Source organism: Bos grunniens, chromosome 11 (assembly GCF_055505025.1).
Source record: "Bos grunniens cultivar Pamir isolate PY7600 chromosome 11, Bosgru_T2T1.0, whole genome shotgun sequence".
NCBI lineage: Eukaryota > Metazoa > Chordata > Mammalia > Artiodactyla > Bovidae > Bos > Bos grunniens.
In genome coordinates this window covers 33,323,500-33,343,831 of record NC_141175.1, presented here as the reverse complement: position 1 = coordinate 33,343,831, position 20,332 = coordinate 33,323,500, and the positions used below count along the sequence as shown (strand labels likewise).

Genomic DNA, 20,332 nt, shown 5'->3' with positions numbered 1-20,332 from the left:
TAATCATCTCCATTACTAGGAAGGAGGGAACTTCAGGCAAATGTCTCTGCGCTTCCCACACTTCTTATCAGAGTGTCTGTACTACAGCAGCTCATATAAAATGGTATTAATCCTAAAAACTTGGTCTAAGGTTTGTTTTATTCTGTACCTTAGGACCTCTCGGCACTGGAGTGGGAGGAAAACCTGATGGAATATGGAAATTATTCCTTTGGCATTTTAAGTCTTCTTTCCTCAAGCCAATGTCTCAGGTTGGCCACAGATGCTTAGTTCTGCTGGTGGCGCAAACAACCAAAGTTCTGAGATAAGCACCAATGATTAAACCAGAGCTATCCTCCAGCATAGAAGAAAGATTCATTGTCTGCAGAAGGATCAAGAGTGAAAGAAAAGTGAATGCTCCTGTGATCTGCTCCAAGAAGCCAAATTTCTTGGCTCACAAAAGGGATCCTCTGCCAGTCCTTTTATACCTGCCCCACAAGGGACCCACATTTTCCAAAGTTCTTTCACACTAAGGGAATGACACTGCCATTTCATGGAACCTTCACTTCCTGTTAAGATACACAGGGACAGAATGCCTCTCCCAAACTGTTGTGACTCCTGCTGACTTCATGCTAAAGCTCACCCCCATTCAGACTTCCAAAGGGCAGGCTCTCTGCCTGCCTCCAGAGAAGGGGCCTTGTTTGCAAAGCCTGTTTTTAAAAGTCATAAAGTCTGCAGACTCTATATGAAGTCCTAAATCATATAGTCCAGAATAGTTCATCCAGAACTTGGAATTAAGAGTTGGTTTCAAGTCCCAGTTCGTGTGTGTGTGTGTGTGTTAGTTGTGTTGACTCTTTGCGACCCCATGGACTGAAGCCTGCCAGGCTCCTCTGTCCATGGAATCTCCAGGCAAGAATACTGGAGTGGGTTGCCATGTTCTTCTCGGGATCTTCCCAACCCAGGGATCAAACCCACGTCTCCTGTATTGCAGTCATTCTTTTATGACCTTTCTCTTTACAACTTTCTCAGAGGACTGCAGAAGTTTAAATGAGATAATGTACCTAAAAAGTGCCTTAGAATTTGTTACAGTGCAAATTTATTTTCCCTGAATTTTTAGAATTTTCATCAGCTCCAACAGACTGTGTAAAAGATACAAAAGCCTTAACTTCTGGCAGGATAGGGCTGTTATGGAAGAGACCTCAGCTACTGGCTGGCACAGTTTCCAAGAGAGGATCCGAAAGCCTAGATCATATTCCTCCTGGAGCCAAAGCCTGATTTAAATTACTTTTCATTCCATTGGCTAACATAACTCTCATAACATGTTTGAGAACTCAGAGCACTGGTTACCAGTTGAAAAGAGTAGCTCTCTGGGGGCTCTTTCCTGCCTCCAGGCCTTCCTTCATATATGCTATTTCTCAGAATTCTCAGGGTGCTCTTCACTGAGCTCCTTCCTCTGCATCCTGCAAACCTCACTTCAAATACCATTTCTTCCTCAGAAACGTTCTTTGAGTCACCAGACAAGGTCTCACTCACAAAGCAACTTCTAACTCTCCTTTATACTGTGTGTGCATGCTCAGTTGCTTCAATCATGTCCAACTCTTTGCAACCCTGTGGACCGTAGCCCACCAGAAATCTCTGTCCAGGGGATTCTCCAGGCAAGAATACTGGAGTGGGTTGCCATGCTCTCCAGGGGAATCTTCTGACCCAGGGATTGAACTTGTGTCTCTTATGTCTCATGCATTAGGAGGTGGGTTCTTTACCACTGGTGCCATCTGGGAAGCCCTTCCTTTATACCACTTTATCCAATTGTGATTATAACTATGCAAGTCCTGCAATGTGTATATATGCTCTGAGAGGGCAACGTTTCACATCTGTCTGAATCCTTCCATATCCTTGTGCCTTGGATAAAGACAATAAAATGTGCTGAATGAGGCCAGAGCTTTGTGCTTCTTCAATCTTGTTAAGAGCTCTTGTGGCAATGAACATAAAGCATATAAAGAAAACTAATTTAGTGCTGCAGAAAGGGTTCTGGATGGAGGAATGCTTCCTTTGGCAGATTTCTCCAATAAAAAAGAATTTATGGGCTTAATTAAATCATCAAGATTCTTTTCAGAGGAGCAGGAATGGTCAAGGATTGAGCTTGCCCTGAATTATTCACTGTATTCAAGTGGAGCAGCTCTTCTGGGAAGAGCAGTTAACGTCAACAAGGAAATCAGCACAACTTCCTATGTAAACGGACAATGGTCCTTTCTTTCTCTTTGATTGGGAGGGCCCAGGAGACAGTTTCCAAGTGTGGAAACTACCTGAGGCAAAACCATACTTTGCTTAGGCAAGACGAAATTCTTCTGTATCAACCGCACTTTTTCCTCAGTTGTTACTATTTGCTTTTCTAATGCCTTCCCGCCCCTACCTTAAGATAAATTTAAATCAATGTTCAGTTTCATCTAAGAGAAATATCCTTTTTTTTTTTTAACCTTATCCTGACTTTTGGAAAAAAGGCTTTGCTTCCCCAAAAGTGTGACTTCAGACAACAGCTACAAAATCCGTGTGTGGTTATGTGTGAGAGTATGTGTGTGACAGATCCCCTCTCTTCCCTCTAAAATCATATATGCTCACCCTCCTTACCCCACTGGCTCCGGGTGGCCAAGTGTTGGTAGATCTGGTTGCCTTAAAAATACACAAACAAGAAATAGGGCCTGATTTTCATAAAATGCATTGCCAAGAAGGAGCCTCAAGTAAGCTTCAACATCTGTGTAATAATAATAAATGTCTGTCTGTAAACACCAGTGACTGTGAGAAGGAGATTATCTCGTGGCCAGTGCTGCCTGGACCAGATTTCCTGGGTCAAGAAACAGCAGGACCACAGCGTTTAATCACCAGACAAGTGGCCAGAGTTAGAACTTCCTCACAGCCTCCTATCACTGGGAGCTTCTCAAATTTCACGGGGCTGGTTCTTATTAGGGTGACTCTGAGGAGCTTTGGCTTCAGGGATCATTTTTTATTATTCTTTAATTATCATTAGTCATTTTGGGTTTTAACAATTTCTGCACGATGTAAGCTTCTTTTCCTCCCTGTAAAAGAAGAGGCAACTCATCGATTCAGTAGCTGGAAAAGTGAATTTCCTGTGGAATGACAGGAATTACATAGAAGCAAGCAATTTTATTTTCCTCAAATGTAGCAATAATTTTAATCTGTACATACATAAAACAAACAGTGCAATTATAAAACCTTGAAGGTGACATGCATACTTTAAGGTGCAGTTGGGATGGGGGAGGATGTTAGCATCTCCAATTTTCCTTACCGTTTTTTTTTTTTAAGTTCCTTATGCAAAAAGCACTGAGTCAGGAAACTTCATCTGGAATGCTGAAGTTAAAGGTGAACTTCCTGAAGTCTGCACGTCTAAGTATCACAAACAAAACAGAAATGACCTCCTAGAACAGTTTGAGAGGGAATAGAGTAATATGGCTGGGCTTTCAAGCTGGGAATGAATGAAATCAGGGATGCATTTTTCTGAAAAACTAAAAGAATGTTTGTAACTGAGTGTCCTATTTCTGTTTCATAGTTGCTACCCACTTGAGCCCTTCCATCAATCTTTTTATTCAGTATAGGTTCTGAATAGATGCTGTTCAATGTTATTTGTAACTAAGGGTGATGAGATGCAGAAAAGAGGACCTGGGAAAATGGCTTCTTCCTTGATGTCTGAGTCTGTGCTCCTCTTCCACTGTTAGTTCTTATGGCCTCTTCTCTGCCGTGGAAGCAGAGGTAGCTGGTGCACAATGTCAGACGTTGTCATCGTTCACAGGCCCGGGGCGGGCAGTAAAGGCGAGGGAAGGGGGTCTATCTTTGCTTCTTCCACAACCCCTTTCTCAGGCTTTCCTGGCCTTTCAGTTGGAACTTCGAGAACTAGAAAGTCAGTTCACTGGGTCCTTGACTCAGAGGCCAGGATGAGACAAGACGTGGTAGAGTGACAAGACACAAAGGGAAGATATGGTACCAATTAGCCTCAGAGCAGGATAGAGAGATTTATATTTGCACTGATGAGAATTCAAATTCCCAAAGTCAATCTAAAAAAAAAAAGAAGATTTTCCTTTGAGTATTACTTTTTTCTCTGTACAAGTGGTCTGTGCACTTCTGGTGAGAATTCCTTGCACCACTCTCAAGTCAGCTGATTCCAGGGACACGCCGGGGCACAGGAGGCACTAGGCTCGTCTGGAACGGCTCTTTCTGGCAGAGACATTTTGATTTGAAACCCAAAGTAAATCCATACGTGGCATCATGGTTATTAAAATAATGAAATATTACTAGCCAAAGGTAACTGCAATTCAATCAATGTTATATTTTCACACACAGAAATTTAGAAAAATCAAGAGTATGATAATAAAAACCATAAAATTAAACAGAAGAAAATCAATTTCTACAAGAAATCATATATATGTACAGTGAGATTTAAAGGGAAAAATAAGCTACTTGAATCATAAATTTAATTTTATTTTAAATAACTTTAGCTAACCTCAGCTGTTAATACAATAAAAGCAGAAAGAACAGGCTGCCTTTTTTTTCTTCCAGATTTAAATCAGAGAATTTTATCTACAATAATTGACATAACTCACTTCTTGTCCTTCACCCATCTCATCAAAAATTATTGCATTTTCCCCCAAAATTGTATTTTTTTTTGGATTCCTCTGTGAATATACTCATTTCGTCCTCATTCCTGGAGGCATCTTGGTTTAAATCCATCTTTTAAAAAAAGGAGAAGGGGTACATATGTGGAGGCAAAATATTCTCTCGAAGCCATCAGATACAGAGTTGCTAGAAGAAGCTGATTGTACACACAAGCTGCCTGGTTGGGAAGGGGAGGGTTGTTGATTCAGAGACGTGTGACAGCCTTTGGTGGACGGACACAGGCCAAACCCCACCGGGCCCTTCTTCCCTGGCAGGGTCAGGACTGAGCCAGCTGAACTGGAGCTGCCATCTTCCCCTTAGAACTCGTCCTTCTGGTTCTCCTCCAAAAGTCTTCATCCAGATAAGAAGCCAATGACTGATTACAAAAATAAGAATAATTAAATTTGGCTCAAGAGAGAGATTGTCCAACTGTTCTGCCTTGTTATTTTATCAATATCCAAGGCCTTTACAAAGAAAGAAACAAAAACATCTCTCAATCTCCCAACAAAAGTGAACTTTTTCTTTTTTTTTTCTTTTTTTCTTTTTTTTTGCTCCAAATGCTAGGACCTGAAGAATGGCTGCAGATTGAGATATCAAAAATCTCAGAAAAATATATAATATATTTGTATATCTCTGTAGGTCTATTATTTAAATTTCACATTCCTTTAAAAGTGGTTATTCAGTCAGTAGCTGCTGAAGGAGGCTCTTCTGCTGGGCCTGGGGGGTCTGTGGTCCTGCCGTGGGTTTTTGAGTTCCCAGTGGACCAGGCTGGTTCAGGTAAGGGTCCCCGCCTACCAGATTCACTGTACACTGGACGTCAGCAAACACCTGAACCTGTTGCACCTGCTGGAACACAAATAAAAGATGTGTTTAGACAGAAGGGTCTGCCCCCCCGGCTTATGAGTGGGTACTACTTGAAGTGGAAACTCACTAGAGCATTCCTCTAGTCTGTAGTCACCACAGAGAAGAACTCTTCTGTCTTCTTGTCCTACAAAAAGAAAATCGCTGCACTCATTTTGCTCAGGGTTCTGGAAAGTTCACACTTTAAAAATAAAATCAAAATTGGAATGGTCAAGCCTCCTACAGGGTTGCCATCAATACTGAAAATGAGCATCATTGCTAATATTGCCAAGATTGGGAAAAGCCCAGTTTCAGTCTGGGTATCCAGTGGTGGGTTTAAAAAATAGGTATATTATTTGGAAAACTGGTTATAAAAGCATTCTATGGATGACTTTAGGAGGGTAAAAAAAATCTTTATGATGTTAGAAAATTAAGGGCTTTAACCCAGTATTAGCAAAATAAAAACCACCACAACTCAGTAACAGGACATGAGTATTATTAAAATTAATGTCCAGAGGATTTGTGTAGTATCTAATATACCTTTACATAGCTTCTTTACATATTACCTTTAGAACTACAGCAAAATATTAGTAGAACAATTTTATACTTAACTTATTTTTCCTGACAGACAGTCCATCCAAACGCATGAGCTGAAAATAACACTAAACTACTAGCTGAGAACAGTGTGAATTTTCCCTTTAACTATCAGGTTGGCCAAAAAGTTCATTCCAGTTTTTCCATAAGAGCTTAATACTTTCAGTAATAATGCACATATTCCTTTGAAAAGTCTAAGGTTACATAGTTTTAATATTTTCTATCAGGAAAACAAAGCCAGAGTTAGTCTTTACCAACCAGCCTTATTATTAGAAAGTCATTTGTAGAACTGATGAGGCCAGTACCACACTTGTGAATGTTCCAGACCAACAGTGGAGATGCCTCCTAAGGCACCCAATGCATCTGTCTGTCTCCGCAGTTGGCAAACTTGTGCGTGTTTAACAGGTTCAGGAAGTATTTTAGATTAGTGATAGATTTTTTGGGGGTGTCTTTCACCACTAAATTCATGCCAATCATACTCAGCATTTCTGAAAACTTTTCTATCCTAATTGAATAAAAGCTGCTTTCCATCAACCTTAACAGGCCAACTGTCCAATCTCGCGACTATCCAATTTCTTCATCAGTCCAATGCCTGATGTTTTCTCCTCACGATTCACTTGATTCACTTTCACCTCTACTCCACTCTCTGGGATAACGCTGATGGTTCCTGGGCCGAGTGTTTTTGTGTCTGATGAATTAAATCTCTATGTACATTAGTGTCATTTCTCTCCTTGTCCTCCTCTCTCCCCATTTCCCAAACTTTGCTTCTTGTTCCCATAGGCTCCCATTTGGCTTTCTTCTTTTTTGGGGCTCTTCCATGTGTACCTAACATACACCAGCTCTCTGTCTGAGTCTGTTCTGTAGCTGCCTCTGTGCCCTCCACCCACCTTTGTTCTCTGTAATTTCTCATTCCTACTCTTTTCCCTCTAGAGCTCCAACCTTGGCCTTCATCTCTCTCTGTGTTAACAATTCCCCTGTGTTCCTGTTCTCTCATTTTCTCCATCCCAGCTCTGTGAATGCAGAGAGCCTTGAATCCTCCCCTAGTCCTTCTCTCCTTTTTCTTTCTTTTCTCCTTTTCTGTACAACTATCTTTATACTTCTATCTAACTCACTCCCCAGCTTTCGTCTGGCAAGTGCAAAAACATTAGAGCAAATAGAGATTTCATGATGAGCCACTACAGAAAGATTTTGCTACTGAGACTTAACATAAACACAAACTACAGTGCATTTAGGCAATGGCTGATTTAAAAAAAAATAACACAGAATTTTGTTTATATGTTTCAACACATGAAATACATAAGGTGTTTGTGCCTCTAAACTCAAAAAAATTGTTGATAAAAGCATGATAAAACAAACGTGAGAAAATTCTGCTCCTTTAAAAAGAATGCTATATTAAAAAAGATCACCTATTTAGAACTTTTAAAAATTGAAAAGATTAAACCAAACTCCCAAAAGTACATATTTCAGCCATTTTGAATTATTGCTTAATCATGGTGCCTCAGACCAGATCTCAAAAGGACTTCTGATACTGCTATACCTTCACAGACAGGCAAAGCAATACGAAAACAAAGCTTATGATTTGCCAGGTGAGAGAGGTAATGTGAGAGCTGAGTCCCAGCCTCTGTAAGATCTTCTGATGCAGTTTCTACTTCAATTCAAATACTGTCCCAGGACTTAGGAATTTTGAAACTCAGTTGTTTTAAGTAATTTGTTGAGTTACCCCAGTATATGTCTTTGTAAGTATGAGACTTTTAAAAAACTTCTAGTGAATGAAGACCTCAATTCCCCCAGCACAAAAGCCTCTCTTTACATAGCACACAGGACTCAGATTCCACTGAGGCTCCAACTATGAACACAGTTCCCTAACTGGTTTTCCTCTTTCAGAGCTGGTTGCCCAGTGCTCTTCCTCTTCCCCGTCTCCCCCTTAAGATGAAGCCTAAACTAGGTCTTTCATCACTGTTCCCCTTCAGGAATGATGCTCCACTCGCAGGACTGAATTTGAATCCCTTAGAGTTTAGCATTCAAGGCCCTTGGAAATTTGCCCCAACCTACTTTCCCACTTTTAGTTCCGATGAATTCTTATTACAAATCCTTTATTCTCATTGGGTGGGTTCCCAGGACTATGCTGATATTACTGTTTCCCTGTCTCTGTGCCCTCTAACTTCCAATCCCCTGGACTTTCAAGCTCACCTCCTTCCCCAGCCTCCAAAACCCACAATACCTTTCTACTCACTTGCCCTGCTAACTGTCCTTCAAGGCCCAGTTCAGTCCCATCTCCCATATAAATGCTCTTCTGACCATCGCCACAATGTCTCCTTTCTTTGCATGTTTATGGGTCTTGTTACTTGTAATCAATTTGCATTTGCCTTTTTTGGTTATGTAACAATTCATGTGCATATGTCTGTATGTTTTATCAGGCCCTAAGTGGTATGGCAGAAAGAGCATGAACTTTGGTGTTGGAAAGACCTGGGTTTGAACCTCAGTTCTGCCACTTTCTTTTCTGTGAATTACATAGTCAAATCTCCTCAGGTTCTGTTTCTTCATCTATGTGAGAAAAAAGGGAAACTGACTCCTTCATAGAGTTATAGTGATGGCTTACATGAGGAGAAGCACACAGTGCCTAACACAATGCCTGGCAAATCATAAGCTTTCTTTCCTCACGTCTTACCACAGTTCACCTAAAGAGCAAACATGTCTCATGTTTCTTTGTTCATGTTTCCTCCACCTTCGCATAAGGCCTATATACTTTTTTAAAATCTTAATTTATGTTAATATAGGAACGTGGCCACCCCTGTTATTTGTATTGTTCTGAAACAAACTTCTAAAAAGAGGCAGAGTACACAACATGCATTCTGTTTTGTCTGAATTTATTGAGCTCTCTTGAGGTATTTTGATTACACACAAGTTTTAGCACTGTGTTTACTTACAAATAGCAATTAGTGGTCACCATTTGTGATCCCTTATCCTGACATTTAATATTGATTAAACATTCTGAAAGTGCAACTCATTTAACCCTCTCATAATCCTATGAGCAGGTTAGTTCTGCTGGTTACACAGCAACTCAGGAAAGTCCCCTAACACGCCCAGGATGACATGGCTAAGAGCAGAGCCAGGACTCACACCCAGCTCTGACTCTCCAGGTCATGCTCTCAACCATGATGCTATACAAAGTTTCCTGTGTATCTAGATAAAATTTGACAGCTCTGGGCTTAGGATTGTCTTACTGACCTGGGTTCCATCTGCTTCTGTTTTGAGAAGGTCAGTGGATGAGAGCTGGTTGCAGTAGAGGCCTGTGTGTCTCAGTGCTGGATCATTTATCTATTAAAAGAAGTATAAGACCAAATTACAAGCTAGTTGTTTAAGCTGAAGACCAAATTCCTCAATGAGGAACAATCTCACTGACAGAAAAGTAATGGGAAGAGAGCAGGAATAACAAGCTTAGCAATTTACTATGCTGTCAGAAGCCAGGACGGTAGTTCCCTTCGTAGGAGCAGAGAGAGACGTCAGAGAGTGTGTAAGGGGAGAACTTCTGGGGTGCTGCTGGTAATGTGCTGTTTCTTGATCTAGGTGACAGTTATGAAGGTGTGTTCAGTGTATGAAAATTCTTCTAGTTGTATACTCTTCTTTATATTCTTATATATGGTAACTTTAATAAGTTAATTCAACACTCACAGAAGTTAATTAGCAAAACACTTCTACTGCCAGGCAAGATTCAGTAACAGGGATCAGATTTATCCTCTGCCTGAACCAAAATGTATGAAACGGACACATTCAAGACCGTGGACAAAGGCAATGAAGGAAAGTTGTTCCTAAGGACTGGGAAACAATTGAGGTGAGTCCTACCATGACCCCCGCCTACTGCCTAAAGAGAATTTGAGGACAGTATGAGGACAAGGAACCAGACAATGCCAGGCAGTCTCACTGAGATGAAAGGATATGGCTAGAATTCATAGAGCAGAATATCAGATGAGAGAGTACACAGAGAGGAAACCCCAAAATCTGCAGAGAGTCCCTGCAAGTCTGCAGCTTAGTACTGATCAGTTGATTAATGGATCCATTAACAATTAATGGATCTTAGGAAACTACCCAAAGCAGAGGAAAGATTCATCTGAAAAGATGTACATGGAATAATTCTCAAAGATCACACAGAGTTGGGAATAGGTCCTGATCCCACCAGCCAGAGTGAAAAACATCATAATTCAGGTAGTATCAGGTAGTGTACTAGAATGGTTTTGCTGCAGTGGTAGGGTAAAATTAGCCCTATACTAAATATTGTTCTAGTTCTACTAAACAAAAAAGCAAGACCTGAAAAAAATTCAAACTGTTTATTTCCAGGTAATTTAACCATTTCCCAAAACAAACCTCAATATTTATAGGAACATAAACAAGGTAAAATTTGCATGTCTGGCATCCAATAAAAAATTACCAGGTGTGCAAAGTAGCAGACTCTGACATAATCATACCAATGTTTTCTTAGGTTAGTCTTCCAAGACAATAGAAATAAAAGCAAAAATAAACAAACAGGAGTTAATCAAATTATAAGTTTTTGTACAGTAAAGGAAACTATAAACAAAATTAAAAGACAACCTAGGGACTGGAAGAAAAATGTCTGCAAATGATGTAACTGACAAAGGCTTAATTTCCAAAATATACAAACAGCTTATACAAGTCAATAACAAAAAGCAAACTGGCAAAAAAAAAAATGGGCAGAAGACTTTTAAACAGACATTTCTCCAAAGAAGACATACAGATGGCCAACAGTTACATGAAAAGATGTTCATCGATGCTGATGATTAGAAAAATGCAAATCAAAACTATAATGAGGGGACTTCCTGGCAGTCCAGTGGTTAAGACTCTGTTCTTCCACTGCAGAGGGCACAAGTTTGATCCCGGATCAGGGAACTAAGACCTGCATGCCACATACCACAGCCAAAACCCCCAAAAAAACAAACAAACAAAAAGAACAACTACAATGAAGTACCACCTCACACTAGTCAGAATGGCCATCATTAGGAAGTCTACAAATAAGAAATGCTGAAGAGGGTGTGCACAGAAAAGAGAACCCTCTTGCACTGTTGGTGGGAACACAAATTGGTAGAGAATAGATTTGTGCTTGCTAAGGGGGTGAGTGGGTAGGGGAGAGAAGGACTGGGAGTTTGGGATTAGCAGATACAAATTATTATACATAGGATGGATAAACAAGGTCTTACTGTATAGCACAGGAAATTATATTAAATAAACTGTGATAAACCATAATGGAAAAAAAAAAAGAAAGTAGCAAGAAAATGATCCACAATTTAGCGAAAAAAATCAGTCAGCTGAAACCAACTCCCAAATAATGCAGATGCTAGAAGTGACAAGCAAGACTATTAACAGTTATAATAACCATATTCCATATATTCAAGAAAACAGCAGAAAGACTGAACATGTTAGAGATATGGAAGATATAAAAGGGGTTCTAAGTGCCGAAGAATTGATGCTTTTGAACTGTGGTGTTGGAGAAGACTCTTGAGAGTCCCTTGGACTGCAAGGAGATCCAACCAGTCCATTCTGAAGGAGATCAGCCCTGGGATTTCTTTGGAAGGAATGATGCTAAAGCTGAAACTCCAGTACTTTGGCCACCTCATGCGAAGAGTTGACTCATTGGAAAAGACTCTGATGCTAGGAGGGATTGGGGGCAAGAGGAGAAGGGGACGACAGAGGATGAGATGGCTGGATGGCATCACTGACTCGATGGACGTGAGTCTCAGTGAACTCCTCGAGTTGGTGTTGGACAGGGAGGCCTGGCGTGCTGCGATTCATGGGGTCACAAAGAGTCGGACACGACTGAGCGACTGATCTGATCTGATCTGACCTGAAGTGAACTTCTAGAGATGAAAACAGCAACATCTGAGATAAAAAATACTCTAGATAAAACTGACAGACCAGCTATTGCAAAAGAAAAAAATAGTGAATCTAACATTATAGCAATACAAATTACCCAAAATGAAACACATAGGAAAAAAATGACTGGTCTCATATTCCCTTAAAATCTCCAAATCCAGAGAATCAGTGAGCTGTGGTGTAACTTCAGATGGCCTACAATATGTGTAATTAGTCTCTGAAGGAGAGGAGGGGGCTGGTGACAGAAAAAAAATAGCTGAAGAAATAATGGCCAATACTTTTCCAGATTTGATGAAAAGTATATACCTGTGAATCAAGAAGATTACCGAACCCCAACCCGAGCGTAGAACTATGAATAAAATCACACTAAGGCATATCATAATCAAATTATCTAAAACCAGTGATAAAGAGAGTAACTCTTAGAAGTAGCTAGAGAGGGAAAAACATCAATCATGTCCAAAGGAACAAAAATAAAAGTGATAGCAGATACCTCATCAGAAATACAGTGGAGCAATGTCTTTATAAAGTATTGAAAACTACCAACCCAGAATTCAGGGAAAAGAATTTTCAAAGATGAAGGTGAAACAACATCTTTTCAGACACATGAAAACTGAAATAATTCACCATCAGCAGACCTGTACTATAAAAAATGTTAAATGAAGATCTTCTGGTGGAAGGAAAATGATACCAGATAGAAATTTGGATCTACAGCAAGGAATGAAGAACACTGGAAATAACTACATGAGGAAATATAAAAATTACCTACTTAAACCTTAAAAAATATAATTGTTTAAAAGTTTTTCAGTAAAAATGTACTAACAACATATTGTAGGGTATATAACATATATATGGTAATGTTCTGACATGACAGATATGATATGTATGACAACAATAGCATAGGAAGGGAGAAATGGAAATAAACTGTTGTGAGATTTTTGTATTTGTACGAGGTGATACAATTGCATTTGAAGGCAGACGGTGACAAAGATGTATACTATAAACCCTAAAGCAACCACTAAAACAACAGGAATTATTTATAGCTAATAAAGCAACAAAGGCATTACACTAAAAAGACAAGATGGGAGAAAGAAAATAAGATGAGAGATTTAAATCTTCAATATCAACATCAATAATCACATTAAATATAAATGATCTAGCTACTCTAGGTAAAAGGCAGAGATTGTCAAACTGACTAAAAAAGCAAGATGCAACTATATAAGGAATACATTTTAAATGTAATATTCTTTTACCTAATTCATTATATTTTTTTATTACTTTGTCTTAATATACAAGAGACAATGAATAATTCTAATAACTGAAAAACAACAACATAATAACAAGGACAAGAAACAATACTATTTAGTTCTTATATTCTGTTATAACATCACTAGGTTGTTGGTTTTTTTTTTCCCTGCTAATTTCTCTGGACAATGGGAACTTTCTTTAAAAAAATTCAAATCCAAAAGGAATTCTAAAGAAAAAGTAATTAGTGTTTACATGTTTTTATGACTTGCTATAAATTATGGCTATATGGCTACAGCACAGTCACACAGTCTTACTTTGTGGTTGCTGACAGAATAGTAATTATAGAGAATTACCCAAAGATCTTAAATATCACTTTGAATTTAATCATTCATTCCTTAAAAATCTTTAGGAGGCTCCAAGATTAACTGGACATTTAGATGGCCTGCAACACTTCCTAAAAAGTTTACTACATAAATTCTGCTCTAAATAGAATATAAATATCCCCTTAACATTCATTAGATTTTTCATCTTGAATATTCTTTTCTATTTCTTCCTTTAGGAAAATTTTCCATGAAGAGTTTCCTAATCAGACCCTTTTTCTTTTAAACCTTCTGTGGTTAATTGTATATACCCCTCATCTGAAAGAAATATATCTCCTACAAAACTGTTTCGTCCTATTATTCAACTAACCTTTTGCTCAGGTTGTACCTTCCCAACTTGTTAATACTGTCTCCCACAGAGCTAACTTTGTATATAGTAAGTACTGAGTTTGTTGAATTGAAAGGCAAAAATGAAGAAAATATGTTCAGAAGAGAAAGGGTATGTTCCAATCAATGTATTATACATGTATTATTTTATAATAAATCTAAAACAATAAAATCTCATGAGACTTAAATTTTACATGATCTGTCAAAATTATCATAATAAACAGTAATTATCAAAAGATAGGGAAAGAAAAAGAAGTTTGGTTACTTTGGGCAAGTATGAACATACCTGATTTTCTTTGGAATAATGAATTGCAATGCGGTGTGATATAGAGCTGGGTGTGTGTGTGGGTAGCAAGTGTGCCAGTTGTGCCACTTACCTGCTCAGGGCACACAGTGCTCATTCCTGGCATCTGCAAAGAGCTCATCTGCATCTGGCCCATCATTGGGTTCATGTTCTGAACATTTGTGTTTCCACCTGCCATGGACACGGTGATGCTCATATTGTTGTACACTCCTGGCTGTGCAGGCGTGGGCTGGTTCTGTATAGCTTGACTGAATACACTGTTAACTCAAAAAGAATCTCAATTACATCCACTGATCATGAATATGGGGATAATATGACTGGACTCCTTAAATTATCAGATATAGGATTCCAAAGAAAATATTTTACATTCTTAACTTATATGTAAGACTTTATATTATTACAATATATAAAAACTAAGAACCATTCAGGTACACTCTGAACTCTATCCAAAGGGTTTAATAACTAAAAAGACCTCATTTTGTTACAATTATCTGGCCCAGTATCAGAGTTGTTAAGCTTCAATTATCTGAATAACCAAGAAAGTTTTCCACTTAAGTAAATCTTGCAGATAACTGCAGTTTACCAATTTAATCATCAAAATCATTCTAAAATTTATTATATTATCTTCTTAAACAGAGAATATCTTTTTCAAGCAAAGTCCCTTGCATATGTATCAATCTTCAATAAATATTCACGGAATAAATTAACAAAGGAATGAATGATTCAAAGGTAACATTCTTATACTGTGATTGGGTATATATCCTTAGACTTAAAACTTGAGGGGAGTGATGGTATTTTGTTTCATTTATTCCTTGTCTCTAGTTAACAAGTGATACACAGCAGCAGGCACTCAGTAAATATCTCATGAATGAATAACTAAGGACATGGGTTATTAGTGCTGTCAACTGATAAAGTTCAGATTGCTTTTTGTATTCATGGGGCTTCCCAGGTGATGCCAGTGGTAAAGGGCCTGTCAATGCAGGAGACATAGAGACGAGGGTTTGATCCCTGGGTCAGGAAGATTCCCTGGAGAAGGCCACGGCAAACTATTCCAGTATTCTTGCCTGAGAATCCCATGGACAGAGGAGCCTGGCAGGCTACAGTCCATAGGGTTGCAAAGAGTTGGACGTGACTGAAGCCACTTGACACGTACTCATTGCATCTATACCAATGTTTTTTGAAGTGTAGTCCAGAGACCATCTGCAAGAGAATTCCCTGGTCTTTACTGAAAATTGAGACTCTCAGACCTTATCCCACCCTAGTGAGTCATATTTTCTGGGGGTAGGTATGGAAAAGCACTTCTAACAACTTCAGTTCAGTCGCTTAGTCGTGTCCAAATCTTTGCGACCCCATGAACCGCAGCACGCCAGGCCTCCCTGTCCATCACCAACTCCTGGAGTCCACCCAAACCCATGTCCATCGAGTCAAAAATGCACATTAAAATTCGAAAGCCTTTATTCAGTGTCCTACTGCTTATTGTCACTTCTTAAGGTTTCAGCTTCTGGCCTTTCAATATGCTATAAACTAAGAGGAAATCAGAAGTGTATAACCAGATATTTTTATTTGGAAAACAAAATGCTTTTGAAGACTTCAATGGTCTTCTCAGATCTGAAGACAGCTTCATGTCTTTTCTAGGAAGCAAGATACAAGGGCAATAATTATGGTTTTCAGAGTGCCTGTTTTACAGACTTCCTTCTTCACCACCCAATGTCTAGACCATTGTTACACCAATGATCTCAATGTTAAACCAGTTTCTGTTAGTACACAGAAGAGTATGGAATAAACTCCAAGTAAGTAGAATTTGAAACTTTATATCTGAATGATATAGTGATACAGATAAACACATCTAAAGGAAAATAATATGAATTTTCTTTTTTATGTGTGTCTTTGTGTCTTTGCTAAGTTCTACAAAACACCAAATATTTTATGATTATCAATTTTTAAACAATAAGCTGCTGGTAAAGTTCTACCTATTTTAATGTTAATTTTAAAGAATATGATTTCAAAAATTATTGATTTCATCAATGGCTTTTCTATTCCTTGCTAGCTCTTTGGAGGAAAGCAGGATGTACTGACATTTATAGCTTCCGGTAAATTAAGGTAATCATACTGAAATTCACAGGCTGAGGAACAGCCTATTCATCATGTCTAAAGAAAAGAAGTGAATTTTCCCTAAGTAATTATAAAACACAAATGCACGAAGAAAATTATATGCCTAGGAAATGGTCAATAATACATCTGTGGACCATTAGTGTCTGCAGTGTGTATGCTTGTCAGTGTCCCCACAACTAAAGGTGAGAAAAGAAAACCTATTAGTCTACTGCCCATTTTCTAATGAGAACATTTCTGCCTTAGACAGTGCTCATTTGTCAACTGATACATAAATCACCACTGTAGAGGCAAAGAGCTATGTAAGTTAATGCATGCAGAAGCTTCAAGGACTGCAATGATGTCATACTTAGTGAAAAAGGTTTAGGATTTAATTTCTTTTCAAATTTCTATTTGGGACTATATATTAGCTTAAGTTCTTTCAAACTAAGCCTGCCAATAGTTCCATTTTGGGTTTTTCCCTCATAGAAAGAAGACCAAGCCCTTTCGCAGCATTAATCACTGTTCCATGGCCTGGAATGGATTGTGGGGTTCACTGGCACCTTAGGCCCAATGCGTGGAGGACCCCTCCCCGCACCTAACCCCTGACTGGCCTCATGGCAGTTACCACAGTTTCCTTAAGCTAGCACCAGGTATTTGGTAGCCCCCAAATCGTGGGGAGGTGGGGGAGGGCAGTGAGGGGAGAGATGACAAAGTCAGCCTAAAGCAAGTGTCAGATATTAGAGGTATTAACAAACAGGGAGGAGTTCCGGGTCAAATAAGTCTGAGAAACAAAGGGTTAAAGCACAGGCCTTTGCCTTTAAAATGCTAATAAGGCCTGAGACTCTCCTTTGAGACTAGAGTTACACAGAAACGCTGTCCTAGTGCCTGGACAAGTAGGTTTGTTTAGCCCTTTGTTTCTCTTGCCACCAAAGAGATAAACAAAAAGACTCACGTGAGTTATACTGTCTCCAAACTGTATCACATCATTCTGCTTAGTGAGTTTTTGTTTCATGTTTTATTTCTCTCTGACCTACTCCTGTCACTAACTACACTCTAGGTAAATCGACAACAAGGGCTGTTTTCCCCAATTTCTTGTGGTATCTTGCACTGTGCAAAAGAGACAGTGAGGGATCACAAACTATATGCTGCCTGTGTTGACTAATAAGCTTTTGTACATGAACTAAATAAGCAAGTATGAATGTTTGAAAAGTTAGTGATAACTATTTTCTTTCTCAAATGATTTGAGAAAGCCAAAGTTCACAGAAACAGCTAAAGTACAACAAAAACTCAAGTCTATATTTGAATGTGAACCCAAAATATGACTGAGGAACAGGGAATCTCTGCACTCATTTCTTCAATAGATGTATATGAAGTGCTCATGTGTCTTAAAGGATGCGCATACAGAAGTAAACAGAAACAAAGTCCTTGCTCTTCTGAGGTTTGTATTTCAGTTGGAGGAGACATACCATAAGGAGACTAACACAATATGTCAGATGTTAAGCATAATAAAGATATAAAGAAGGAAATGGAGGGACCAAAGAGTGGGAAATGGCGTTTAGAGATGATGGTAAGGGAAGTCTAAAATGGTGACATTCAATATCTGTGTCTAATAAGGTGAGACTTGAGGCATGAGAGAGAAAACCATGTGGCTACTGAGAGAAGAGGATTCCAGCAGAGAGATTTAAAAATGCAAAGGCCTGAGTATGCAATGTACTTGGCACATCTGAGGAACAGAAGAATAAATAGAAGCCACTACAGCAGAGTGAGTGATGAGAATACAGATGAGGTCAGAGAGGTACCCAGGAGCAAGATTATGCAGGGTGTCACAGGCCCTATACTGTGTTCTGAATAAGCTGGCATGTTTGAGTAAAGGACTGATATCTTGCCTCATGTTTTAAAAGCATCACAATGTGCAGACGAAACTGTAGTGGAGCAAGGGTGGAAGCAAGAAGACAGGAGGTCACTGCAGTGGTCCAGAAAAAGGATGATGCTGGCTTGCGCTAAAGTGTACAAGTGGGACAGGTAAAGAGTGGAAGCTGCTAAGAAGCTGATGTGATTTGCTGATGGATGTGGGATGTGAGAGAAAGAAAAAAGGTTTTCTTCCGAATAACTGGAAGAATGGAACTGTTTACTGAGATGTGAAAAAGTATGAGTCTAGCAGGTTTGGGGACGAATATTACTTTAGTTATTGTCATGTTAAGTTTGAGATGCCTATTAGACTTCTAAGTGGAGCTGTCCATTAGGCTGCTGTATATATGGTATGGTGTTTAGGACAGAAATCTGGGCTAGAGACCTAAATCTGGGAATCATAAACATAGAGATAGGCATGTATTATCAGTAAGATTGGCAGATATAATCAAGGGAGGAAGTAGATATGAGGAAGAGGTCCTAGAATGAGCTGAGGCCCTAAAGCAGAGGTCCGAGAGGTGAGGAAGACCCAGCAGAAGAGACTGAGAGTTAGGAGGAGAGACACCTTTCTCAAGAGAGAAAGCTGTTCCACAAACCAAATGAAGAAGGAGCTTCAAGAAAGAGTAAGTGCTCAAGTATGTCAAGTGCTATCAATGCTCACTGCATTTGGCACTGTAAAGGACAGTAAAGACTTTGATAAGAATGCTTTTGGTGGAATGATTTGGATGAAAGCCTGACAGATTCAATAAGGAACGGAAAGAGAGGAAGGAATTTAACTGCAAAGGTGAGCAGATCTGTCACCATTACTGCGTTTTTTTCCCCTAAAAGCACATGTAAATGATCAGGCGTACGTATGGAGCAAGCATTTAGTTAGATTCCGTTAGGGAACATTTATAACCGCAACGGAGGGAGAGCTGGGCAAGAGGGCTGAGAATGCCTGTTAGGGAGTAATTATAATGATGGGCCATGGAACCTAAAGTGAGTTCAAGAAGCTGGGATTAGAACACACTAGGAGACTAAGTTCTTGCATATCACACAGACAGTTCTATTTCTACCTAGCTGACACCAGTCCTCAAGGAGAGCTACATAGTTCTCTAACAGGAAGTTTCCTCTCTCACCTTTCAATGAACTTTGAGAGAATATGGTCTTAAGTTTTCAACATTAATTACCTTACTTATTATGTTGTCAGATCAAACAGCTTCCCTGTCATTTAGAACCAAGACACACCCAAATTAAAACCCTTATAAAACTCAAGTGATGTGTGAAAAGTTTAGCAGCCACAATTTGCGAGGAAAATGACTTTAGTAAGATAATTCTAAGTAAATGGGTAAAATGAGGCCACTGAAAATCTAGAGATTCAAAAAGCCAGATAAGGCAGAATGACCTTAGAAGACTTAAAACCTTTGCTGTTGCTATGAAATCCTTCAAACATACCAAGAGTGAAACTCACATGCCCACTATTCAGCTCTAGTGAACTCCAACATTTTGCCATTCTTGCTTTAGATTTTTAAGTGTTTCTATAAAGACTGATTTTTTAAAAAGTACTCATTCCTACCTCTGTCCCAGGGAAGCTCTGTTACTCATAGGAGTTGAGCGTATTCTTTAGATGCACTGGGGAATGGGACAAAAAAGTCTGGGGCCACTACAGTACCTTTCTGTACTAAAAACAGACTTATTTGCTTTAAAATTGACTTTAAACTTAAAGGACTTAAAAGACGCTATTTGGCAACATAAAATTCAGTTCTTTGAATCTGCAAATGGATAGAAGCTAATAATCTCCTACTTGGATTCTGAAGGCGTATCTGTTCTTACGTGCTGCGGAGTATCGGGATGCTCATATACAAAAGCTGCCCCCTTACTTGTTGTTTCCCATTGCTCCTTGCTGCCAGGCCTTCATGTCTGGTGACTGGTAGCCAGAAGTGGGCGGAGTCTGCTGGAGCAGAGAGCTCTGAGGAGGAGGGATTGGCATCGGCACCATGGAGCTCCCAGGGCTTAGAGATGGAGCAAAGTTGGCCTCACCTTGGGGAACCATTCCTACAAATTGACACAAATTAATTTATGTGAATACACTATACATTTATCAACACCATAAAAAAACAATCCAGAAGGATCTGTCATAACA

At 39.2% G+C, this 20,332-nt stretch overlaps 1 protein-coding gene across 21 annotated transcripts in view; it reads right to left on the bottom strand.

Annotated features, from left to right (window-relative positions):
* Positions 1–3,115: 3,115 nt before the first annotated feature.
* The window catches only part of NCOA1 (nuclear receptor coactivator 1), a 219,228-nt gene continuing 202,011 nt past the window's right edge, over positions 3,116–20,332 (bottom strand). For 11 of the 21 annotated variants that reach the window (XM_086325823.1, XM_086325831.1, XM_086325825.1 and 8 more), the window contains 4 exons: positions 20,070–20,244; positions 14,285–14,468; positions 9,301–9,390; positions 3,116–5,484 (listed from right to left, as the gene is read on the bottom strand). In XM_086325823.1, coding sequence (XP_086181949.1) covers positions 5,314–5,484; positions 9,301–9,390; positions 14,285–14,468; positions 20,070–20,244 — 620 coding nt within the window. In that variant the 3' untranslated portion in view covers positions 3,116–5,313. Of the gene's footprint in view, positions 5,485–5,569; positions 5,627–9,300; positions 9,391–14,284; positions 14,469–20,069; positions 20,245–20,332 lie in introns of all 21 variants that reach the window. The other 10 variants (XM_086325836.1, XM_086325838.1, XM_086325840.1 and 7 more) reach the window with 3 other exon arrangements.